At 38.1% G+C, this 11,052-nt stretch overlaps 1 protein-coding gene across 1 annotated transcript; it reads left to right on the top strand.

Moving 5' to 3' along the window:
• Positions 1-1,833: 1,833 nt before the first annotated feature.
• Positions 1,834-9,199, top strand: LOC147516645 (uncharacterized). The gene is made up of 6 exons (XM_086589157.1): positions 1,834-2,287; positions 2,367-2,581; positions 7,707-7,977; positions 8,067-8,152; positions 8,261-8,352; positions 8,437-9,199. Exons 1-6 carry the CDS (start codon positions 1,994-1,996, stop codon positions 8,691-8,693), a joined length of 1,215 nt encoding a protein of 404 aa, XP_086445283.1. The 5' UTR covers positions 1,834-1,993; the 3' UTR covers positions 8,694-9,199.
• Positions 9,200-11,052: the final 1,853 nt, after the last annotated feature.

The following is an 11,052-nucleotide window of genomic DNA, read 5'->3' as shown; positions in this document are numbered from 1 at the left end:
AGCTAGATATAGTGGTCACTAATTAACCATGACCAGCTACAAACAACAAATGATATTGCTCGACCTCATCAGTAGATCGCCTATACCACTGACAATCTTCTTGGTATAGCTAGAGCTATATTGTAGGTACTATCATTGAATTGTTATGTTTGTTTGGCCGGCATGCGGCTTAATGGTGGTGAACTAAACGGAGACTTAACATGCACGCTTCTTGAATTAAAGGAGCATTCTAGGACCTTCAAAGGGAGAAACCTTTGAACTACTTGCAGCGTTCTCCACTCAAAGTTGAAGTAACTTGGTTTATTTGGCTATTACCAGACCTTCATTATTCGAACTAATTTTTTGTAGTGCAGTTTTCTATATATACCTATAGATTGCAAAGACTAAGAAATCAATCATTCATTCCTAGCTACATTTCTCGGTACAAATAGTACGTCATGTTGCTAGATAAAGGTTCAACTCAAGTTGAATATTGTCACCCAGAATAGCAAAGAATCAAGTTATTGCTGGACCACAAATGGATGCAGATCCACGCACTTGCATTTTTTAAAGTGCATCACTATTGACCAATATGCTGGAGGTCGAACAAACTCGCAATCCGTTGCAAATCGCTCGGATTGTAAAGTGGAGGCTCGTTCTCGCTCCCTGGCAGATTGATTTATTGCAGGATAATACAGCTATAACAGGTCATTAACTTTGAACAGGAGCTTGATCTATCATAGGTCGATTGTACTCTGAACAGGAGCTCGCAATAGCCATATGCGCAATTCGATCTAGTGCAAGTCAATCAAGCTCCAAACTGGGGACTAGTCACAGCCATCTCCGAACTGGGGCTAGTCATTACCATCTAAATAGGTTCAATTCAGTTATTATACTCTATGCATCTCCAGAATTACAACCGCATCTATGATATTAGCTCACATTTTTTACAGGTCAGTCAAGCTCCAAAACTGGGACTAATTACAGTCACGCCAATTCAAGGCTAGCTATCAACTGCGACCTCCAATATCAAAACACTCACTAGAGCCACCCGATCACTCGAACTAAAACGTTCTACAGAACTTAAATGTTCTCCACATTAAAACGCTCACTCAAGCTCAAAGTTAAGCTACATAGCTCACAGGCTATTTAGCCTTAACACTTCTCGCTAGTTGAGCTACTTAGCTTTAACACTTATAGTTGTAAGACTAATTACGAAATCTAGTCTTTACATGTCCCATGAAAAATAATGAAGTTTCTTCTCACCCACTTCATGCCAGGGAAATGATCATGCACCTCTCTGCCCAGAATAGATGGCACACCCAAATAGTACGTGGGATCTTCAATATTTTAAACATCATCCTAACAAACCTGGGGGGCATGTTCTTGTGGTGAATCAGCTGTGATTCCAAAAGAGTGTTGATCTCATAAGCTTGCGATAGCTCCATCTTCCCAAAAATTAGTACATCATCAGCGTACATTAAGTATGTGAGCGCGTCATTATTCTAAGAAATCTTTAGACCCGAGATACTTCCACAAAACTTCAGTACAAAGAATAATAAAGAAGTAAGCCCTCTCGATGGTCCGAAAAATCCAAATGGTGTACCCTTTTTGCATAATAGATAAAGAAGTAATTCTATGAATCCAAAGACTTGAAAGAGTCAATCTTCGTCTTCTCGTTTCGCTCATGTTTACTTACAAATATCGAAAAACTAGGAAAAATCGGAAAGAAAAACCGTATCACAATCGAGAAGCTGCGAGAATATCCAATACTGAGGTGCTGACGTGGCACCAAACTTTATCCAAACAAACAGAGGCTAATACCGTCAAAATACAAGTCTATTACAAAAAAACAAAACAACGTTAAATAAAATACCTAAAAAACCCTTCTCTCTCTCTCTCTCAAAGACTTCAAAGAGTCTTCTACAGACGCTGTCACTTCTTTTCCAGCGTTTCAAACAAACAAACAAATAAAAAAATAAAAAAACTTTTATAATTTTCATATATCTGAAAAATGTCAAGTTCAAGTGGATTTAATTTCGCACGTAGTCACAGTGGAGATCGATTTTACAATCCACCAATGCGTAGGCAACAATTACTTGAACAAAAAAAACAACAACAAGTAGAAAAAAAAGAACAACAACAACAAGTAGTAGTTCAAAGAGTTATGCAACAACTCAAAGTCACTTCAGTAAAACAAGAAGAAGAAATAGATTCTTCTTCTTCTTCACCGGTGGGGACCACAACTAATTTAGATCGGTTCTTGGAATCTGTTACTCCTTTAGTTACTGCTCAGTATTTCTCCAAGGTATTATTTATTAATTGACTTACAAACAAAAATGTGTGTGTGTTTTTTAAATTTGGTTGATGATTGTAATTTGTTGTAGACAAGTATGAAGGAATGGAGAAGTGGTGGGGATGGAGAGTTTCATCCGTATTTCAACTTGGAGGACTTATGGGAATCGTATAAAGAGTGGAGTGCGTATGGGGCTGGAGTTCCGGTTATGTTGAATGAAACTGATTGTGTTATTCAGTATTATGTTCCTTATTTATCCGGGATTCAGCTTTATGTCGACCCTTCAAAGCCTCCTTTGAGGGTTAGGTGAGATTTTCATTTTTTTTTATAATGTAATTTGAAATATTATCAAAGATGATGACATATGTATACTTTGATACATTTTAGAAGAATTGTATAGTGACATTATGAAAATGTTTTTCAACTAAGGTAATTAGAGTGCAAGGGCCTAATGTTGCAGTAGTGATAATGCCCCTTGCAATAAGTTTAATCTATATCTTTCAGTACTTGCAAGAGTTGGTTTGTGCTTGCAATAAGCTTAATCTATTTCACATATTCTGATATTGTTGACTTCAGAGAGAACCTGAATGACTGGGTGGGGAATTGGCCGACCTACTCTTCTCTTCTCCCATTATGAAAATTGATAAGGGATTGAACTTCCTTTCATATGTGGGTTTTCTTAGAATTTTTCTCTATTTGCTTTTCAGATTGTCTGGTGCATTGTTTATCTGTTATTATATATATTATCTGCTTTTGTCTTTTCAACCATGTGGTGTGCTCAGGAAATTATAATTTTCAGATATTTGTCTTGGACCATGGTTTCCATTACATATACGCGTGAATTTGTTTGTCACTGAATTCTTATGCCAATTAAAATCTGCCTTTGCCCCATCTGAAGCGAAAAGTCTCATCAGAGTTTATTCACATGATTGGTTGTACTCCGGACGCCTCTGGTATATATATTGATGTTAATATTGAATTGCATTTGTAACTTGTATACACACAATTTGGCATCGCCATTTTTGAGACAAAGCCAATTTTATCTGGTGGTTCTTGTTTGATACCTTTGCAGCTAGCTAATTCATTCATTGTTTTGCATGGGTTGATGAGCTGTATTGTTTGGACTTGTTGTGCTGTTTGTTTGTTTTTCCTTTTTGGTGTTTTGTCATTGTATCCGCAGCCTTTATCAATTTCACACAATTTTGTGTAATATTAAGAGCTTAATTTGGAATTGGTTGTTTATAGAACTGATTACGAAAGGAAATAGGTATGTGGATATTATGTTTGATTGGGAAAGTGCTATATTAGCATGCAATGATGTAATTGGGTTGTATTAGGGGTTATAGTGTGACTCCTCTCTATCACACTATTTGTAACAAACTTATTTTCTTACTGCTTACTGGTGAAAAATAAAGAACCCTTGAAAAAAGTCTCTTCCACTTCCACCAAATCTCTCTGTAGAATTTTGGACACAAATTTGCAAGTTTTAGAGCGATCCATTAGTGTTGTGATTATTATACGGGTTAGTGAAGTTATTAGAATGTGTTTCTAACTTTGAGATGCACTTCTTAATGCTTGTTACAGAATTTTGTTTCAGAATTTCCAAATATTTGTATGTTGGGATTTGAAGGCTTGATGTTCGAAATGTTCTTTGTTGTTTCATCCATGTATTATTTCATAGTTATTTTGGTATTGTGCTCATGTATTATATGCGTGTATGCATGCCTTCTTATTAGACACTAGTTTCGTATATATGTACTCCCTAAATGAAACTTGAGATTTTCTTTGTTAGGAAATTTGGAACATTTTGGTGATAATTATGACTTCAATCAGACATTTTCTGTCTAATTGGTTTTCCAGTTTACGACCTTCAATTTATATATTTGTCACGTGAAATTGGAAAATGAGGGGGAGGTGTTTTTTCATGAGTTGTTCAATCCTCATTGAAGAGAAGGGTAATATTCCAATATTTTGGAATCAGTTGAAGCATTACAATGAATACCATTAAAGGTGAGAGTGTCATACACCTTGTTGTTGCCTAAGGCATGAAGTTTTTTTGGAGATATGTCATGACATATACGCCGTATTTACAAAACGGTGGAGCAGTTGCTCTCGAATGTAAGGATATATATTGATTTGGTAAATCTGAGGACAGCCACATGGCTGCCAACCAAAGGGCTGTCAAGGGAGCAATTTAACTGCACTTTGATGGGAATGGAGACAGAAAAGGTAGTTACTGCTTTCCGATTTAAAAAATAGGTAGTTGTTGCTTTGCGATCACACAAGATTGATTAATAATGGCAAGAAGACGGTTTAACCGCTTCTTGTTGGAATGGTGAGGAAGAAATTGTTTGCTGTTGAATGGAAAACCTTGGAGATCGAAAGATGGTGATAAGAAGATTGTGTTGATTGAACGGGAAAGGGGTTTTACTTTGTGAGTTGCGTTGATTGGAAAATGGATTAAAGAGAAAGTGGCGGTGATTGACCATGGGGATTACAAACCAAAATTTTTAGGGAAAAGACGATATGGGGACATGGATGTTTTTCTGAAATAAAAGAAAACGGATCGGGAAGTTTCTGCCTTTTCTGTCTCTTTCGAAGCGGATCAAGAGAGGACCAAAGACAATGTGTTCCTTCCGGGGTGAACAGTGTAGGCTGGACAGGGTTCAGCGAATCTCTTGCAACTTTTGCTGTAAATGAGTTGTAAAGAAATAACATTGGAAGTGGGTCTCATATGGTTCCTCAAGTGGTTGGAGGAGTTCCAAGGGTTCTGGTTCGAGTTGGGTATTCCAACACAGTTGATTGTCTGACGGCTCATTCCTTAGTGGTCGAAGCAAAGAAAGTAATGTCTGATTGGATTTATTTTCCAAATATTCTTCTTGAAACATTCAGATTTACAATATGCTGAAAGTTATTAATCCAAGCAAGGCTTTGATAGAGTTGATGTTGAACAAGAGGTACAGAAACTTCCTAGGCTTCCTTTTGCGAACTTCAATGGGGTTAGAGTGAAGATAATGAAATGGGGACCATCTTTGGTTACTATAGAACCAGGTTGGCTACAACAAAGGAGACTCTGGGTGCAATTCTGGGTATTCCCTTGCATACATGGTCATTAGAAGTGTTTAAAAAACTATATTCACATTTGGGGTTCTAATCAGGGTGGAAGAAGGCGGCGAATTATATCAGGAAGTATCAAAAGTGAAAATCCTGGACAGATGCAATTTATTGAAGACTCCGCATGTTATGCCATTGATTGAAGACGGAATCAAATATCAGGTGAGAGTTTTGCCGGAATTTGATGAAGTTGATTTTCATGTGTTGCTGAATGTGCTGACTCAGTAAGGTCTGTAGCTGATGTAACAAGGGGCAGTTCGGTTAATCTCCAAATCTTATTAGAGCAGTGGAAGACGGGAAACTGAAAATAGGACACATTGTCAAAACTAAAACGATTATGGGAGTGAAACAAGGACTGAAGTTCAGCCACGTGGAACACTAAACTCGGTGGTTGTTTTTAATGAAACTTGAGTAGTTGGGACGAGTGAGTCCTTATGTGTACATTGTACATTTGTACCAGACTCTCTTGATGGACATGAGATACCAGAATCTATTATTGAGCTGGGCCTGATTGGAGATGATCAGGAGGATTGGGTTCATTGTCGGATGGAGGTGATGAAGTTAATGGGGTAGAAATGTAGAATATGATTTCCTATCTGAAGATGAGCTGACTTCTGTTCCTCAATCTAGTGAATTGGGAGTGGATGTCAGTAGTTTAGAGAATGTTGGTAATCAAATTGGGGTCTCAATGCTTGTCTGCATCTAATATTTTCCAGATCAATTAACAAGAGGGTCAGGAACAAATTTCGGGTTACATATGAAGAAACCAAGATGAAAGAGACGCACAAAGGGCTGATTCAATTTCTGGTGTCTTCTAATCTTGGGGATCTAGATGCAAAAATAAAGCAGAGCGATTAAGAATCAGTGATGCTTGCAGTACAGGAAACTTGAAAAGAAGAATGTAATGCAAGATTTATTAATTTATTTTGGGGAAGGTCCATGCATGGGGTTTTAATCCTTCAATTGGGAGATTGGGCTGGCAAATTGTTATATGGGACACCGACCGTGTTGATGTGATTGAATCTTTAAAAGGAGCTTTTACAGTTTCAGTTGTGTGTGAAGCAGTTGATGGGAATTTTAAGTGGGTGTTTACAGATGTTTATGGGTCTGTGGCTGAGACAGACAAAGAACAGTTCTGGCAAGAGCTTAATGACATTGCGGGATACTGGAATCTTCCTCGCTGTGCTTCAGGTGATTATAATGCAGTCAGATATCCAACAGAGAAAAGGGGTGATCATAAATGGAGTCGTAGTGTGCTACCATGGGATGTTATAACGATTTCATTAGTAAGCGTGGGAGGTCCAAGACCTTTCAGATTCCTTGTCCTAGCGCTCTTAACCTCATGTCACTCATAGATCAAGTTTTGATGCACATTGTGCTGTAATACATGTCAGCCCATCTCCTCCATATGTTTATTAGCTTTCAGTGTGCTTGTGAACGCAACTTTCTTTTAAGAATTTGATGTTTATTGGTGGTCTCGCTTGAAAGGTCTAGGCTATAGCTTTTTTCAAACATTAACTTTGTCGAAAATCGACATGTAAATTAAAAGCTAAGCTATTTTGAAATTAGATTTGATAAAAGGAAAACAAGAAAACCTCGTTCTTTTACTTTTTTTACCACCTTTGCCATGGACGGAATAGTTTCTGTTCATCTTATTTTTCAAACTTAAGCACACACTATAACAAGAAAGTTTCGTCTCCAAATTTATTTTCACACATCATTTGTTGAAAGAATTTTTGCATTTAATATTAAAATAAACAAAAAACTGTCATGATATATGCTTTTTACATGTATGTTACAGAAGTGAAAGGAAAAGGACAGAATAATGAAGTAGTGGTAGGGTTACACAATGTCAGATTAGTTGCAGAATTGTGGGATAGCATTTTTTATATAAAATGCAGGCTTGATATTGCCTGGTTGCTAAAGGTGCGTGTAGGATGCAGGCTTGGCTTGTACATGAAGCAAGTAGTAGTACTTATACACTTGGGAAAGCTTAATTTCTTTGTCATACTAGTGTACCATTAATCCTTATGCCTCAAACATCAACACCATAAACCGTACCTTGGATTATTGTGTTTTGATGATGTTGGAAATTCTTGTTATGTTATTAGTTGATGTTTTGTGATGGTCATTCTTTTTATTTCATATGGAAATACTTTGTTCTGATCATATGTTGTATCATGTCTGATATTGTTACTTTTTTTGTGAATAAGATTATGTTTCATAGATAAGTTTTTTTTAAAAAAAGGTAGTTTGAAAATGCAGGATTTTATGAAACTCATAACGCCTAAATAGTTTCTGAATTATTTTATGCCAGACGAGCGGGTGAAGATAGTGATGCCGAATCCCCCAGAGAGACGAGCAGTGAAGGTAGTAGTGTTTGCGATCCAGAAGGGCAGTTGGACCATGGCCTGGAAGCAATGTGGAACAAGCAGACCCAAATAGAGTTGAATAGAATATCAGTGAACGATAAAGTTGTCACTGGTTCATCCAGTGATGATGGTGAGGTTTGTAACCCACCTGGTCTTCTGATATTCCAGTACTTGGAGCGGGATCCTCCATACAGCCGTGAACCTTTGGCTGATAAGGCAAGTTATATATGACTTGAGAGCAATGCTATTTCTCTTGAAGTTGGAAATCTATTCTTTTAACACTGGGACCGCCTTGTGTCACACAGATTGCGTTCCTTTCGTCTAGGTTTCATGAGCTTAAAACATACAAGAGTTGTGATCTACTGCCAGCAAGTTGGATTTCAGTTGCATGGTAATTATCCGTTTTTGGGTTGTTTATTATTTACAATATTCCACTGCTGGTTCTTATGTGAGTATATTAATTTCTTTTGTTTCTTTATGTTATGGAACTTTGGTATAGGTACCCAATATATAGGATACCCACAGGTCCAACTTTGCGGGATCTGGATGCCTGCTTTTTAACTTTTCACTCCTTATCAACGCCTTTGCAAAGTAGCTCTCTCTCTCTCTCTCTCACACACACACACACACACACATTTGTTGGTCTTGACACTATGTATGTGCTTTGTACGACAGTTGGCAATTGCCAGCCACAAGTTTGTTCAAGCTTTACAAATACAAATGGGGCCGTTGATGCATCTGTGAAGCTACCTTTACCTGTATTTGGGCTTGCATCCTACAAGTTTAAGGGTTCAGTTTGGACCCCTAATGGACTTGATGAGCGCCAGCAAGCGAGCTCGTTATTGCAAGCTGCAGAGAACTGGCTCAGGCTCTTACAGGTTGATCACCCTGATTACCGATTCTTTGTTTCACACAACACGTTTAGAGGATGAGAAGTGGGGTTTTCCTATTGGATCTCTCTCGAGAACACAGAATGAAGATTGTGGCTTTTGAATAGCAATTGCTGATTAGCTCAAATGCCTCGGCAGAATAGTTCTTCTATTAAAGAGCCCTCTCGGTTGAACATTGTTCATAGTTAATTCAGTGCTGTTGTCATCTATTTATATGGATTTACCTGTAAACGTGTTATGTCCTCCTTAAGTTACTTCAGATGGCAACATGATAACAAAAAACTTGGTTGCTCTTCAGCCACGTTAACAACAAGGGAAAGAGGGATGGTTGTCATGCACCACGATGCCATCGATTTTGGTGGGCTGCTCGCTATACGCAGGATGCCAAGAGTCTGTTGAGGCTTTTCATAGTGTATGCTAGTAAATAGAGGGTTTGCATGTTCACGTTTTGGTTTTGGTGTCTAGTGATAAATGCTGGTGAATTTTTCACTGTATCTTGTTCAGTAAATGTTTATACAGAAAAGTGTGCTAAAACTTGGTTTAGAGAATGATTGTTTTTGCTATTTATCTAGTTAGCCTGTGAGTCGTTTTAGTGAAAAGCTTGCAGGATGCTCGCCCAGACTTTAACATGGTTTTGTTCAAGACATGGTCAATGAAAAGTCCTTGATCCGAAATTTATTTGCTAAATGATACGAAGTGATCAATATTACAGGACCGTTGTGGGACATAGTTTTCCCCACGGAAGGTATACCTTCTCTTATTCTCTCATCCCTGTTCCCATATAGCTTGGATGGAGAAACGGTTCTGATGTGCTGATCAAGTACCATGGTGGTACTTAGATTGCTAGGGTGGGATTTATATCTGCAAATCTTGCGAGTCTTCAGCATTTGATGAGTCCTATTAGTGTTTCGGGACCTCTGATGTTTCCCTTTTCTGCAGCTCCTCTTCCGCCTGTTTGAAATTTTGGTTTTTGAGGTCATGCAGTTTTATCAATTTTATGTGTGGAGTCCTTCACAGATGCAGAAATACTTCGTGGGCTGAGAGCCTCAGACGGGATACGATATAGTACCACTCCTAGGCAGTCCCATCAAAATGCGGTTTATGGCTGAAGTAATGGTACTCTTAAACTGGAATTTCACAAGATTTTGACATGTGGTGGTTAAATATCGTAGTCTTTTTTAGACATTTCAACTGCTTGCTTCCTGAAATTGATCAGCACGAGCATGGCTATCAACACTATCATACTGATATATCAACTTCCTACCGTTAGTATTGTATGAGTGGAGACTGGAGAGTCCATATTAGTCGGGAGCCGGGACAGCCATTCTGTCATTGAGTGGTCGCAGGTTCCCATCTTGCGCAACCATTTTTTTCTGTTCTGTTTTCCCTTAGCCTCACACTAGTAACTACTTTCTCACTGAGACACTGATTATATCCAAAATTTGTATGTACCATATGCTTTTCTACTTGCTAGTTCTAAACTAATTGAATTGGAAGTGCAGAAATGAATAGGGTATACAGATCAGTCGGGCAAAATATGCACAGGTAAAGCCGGCAGGTTGAGTCTTTGTATCTGGTGAACTTTTGGGGAATGGTGTCTTTCACTGTTAAATTATTTATAATCCTCAAAAAGTAGTCTACGAATATAAAGCAATTGTCGTTCTTCAAAAGTTGGATCTTAGAGCATCTCTAGGTGGTGGTAGCATACTCTTCAAATTTGAAGAATGCTACCACAGAATTTGCTATCAAATTTCGACCAACTCTAGGTGGTCGCAAATTCGTGGTCGCAAAATTCATTGGGGACCCACCTGCGCGACATTAGTATTGGGCGCTTGGCCAAGATCACCGTCGCGCGACAATGGTATGACTGGTAATCGCCAAGATTAATGTCGCTACGACAAAGGATATCAAGGCGCCAAGATTAATGTCGTCGTCTTCGCTTTTTATTTAATGTCGTCGCGACGATGGACTTTTGTCATTTTACAAATTTTTTTCAACTCACCACTCTAGTTAGTAGGAAAAAATGAGTTCTCGACGACGAATTAATTGCCTATAATAACCAAACACGATGGAGTGGTGGAGATGAGGAAGAAGAAAAACAAATGCATACGTTTGGGATAATCCCAAGTGGTGATCTAGATGATGAACCAACCACTTCCTGAGTTGGAAATCAAGGAGTCGAGGTCGACGATCCATTGTCGCTTCAATATCGCCAAGTCGATTTTGAATTTCTGCGGAAGCTATTGATTTCGAGCTATCTTAGGCGGTGTCTAAGAGATTTCATGATAGGCATGTCTCAAGAGTTGTTCTTGAACAACGGTATGTATTTTAATTTCATAAATTAGTAGTAGTAGTAGTTAATTTTAGTAGTTCAATCACGATATTTTTTATTTTTATTTTT

This window comes from Coptis chinensis, chromosome 2 (genome assembly GCF_015680905.1).
Source record: "Coptis chinensis isolate HL-2020 chromosome 2, ASM1568090v1, whole genome shotgun sequence".
Taxonomy (NCBI): Eukaryota; Viridiplantae; Streptophyta; class Magnoliopsida; order Ranunculales; family Ranunculaceae; genus Coptis; species Coptis chinensis.
Note: the sequence above shows the minus strand (reverse complement) of the source record. Positions and strands in the feature narration are given on the sequence as shown.

Bases quoted from the DNA above. Each gene is read 5' to 3' on its own strand.
- LOC147516645 (XM_086589157.1), top strand. From the start codon at position 1,994: ATGTCAAGTTCAAGTGGATTTAATTTCGCACGTAGTCACAGTGGAGAT. The intron at 2,582-7,706 runs GTGAGATTTTCA...ATTTTATGCCAG, and splicing joins AAGCCTCCTTTGAGGGTTAG to ACGAGCGGGTGAAGATAGTG. The intron at 8,353-8,436 runs GTAGCTCTCTCT...TTTGTACGACAG, and splicing joins CTTATCAACGCCTTTGCAAA to TTGGCAATTGCCAGCCACAA.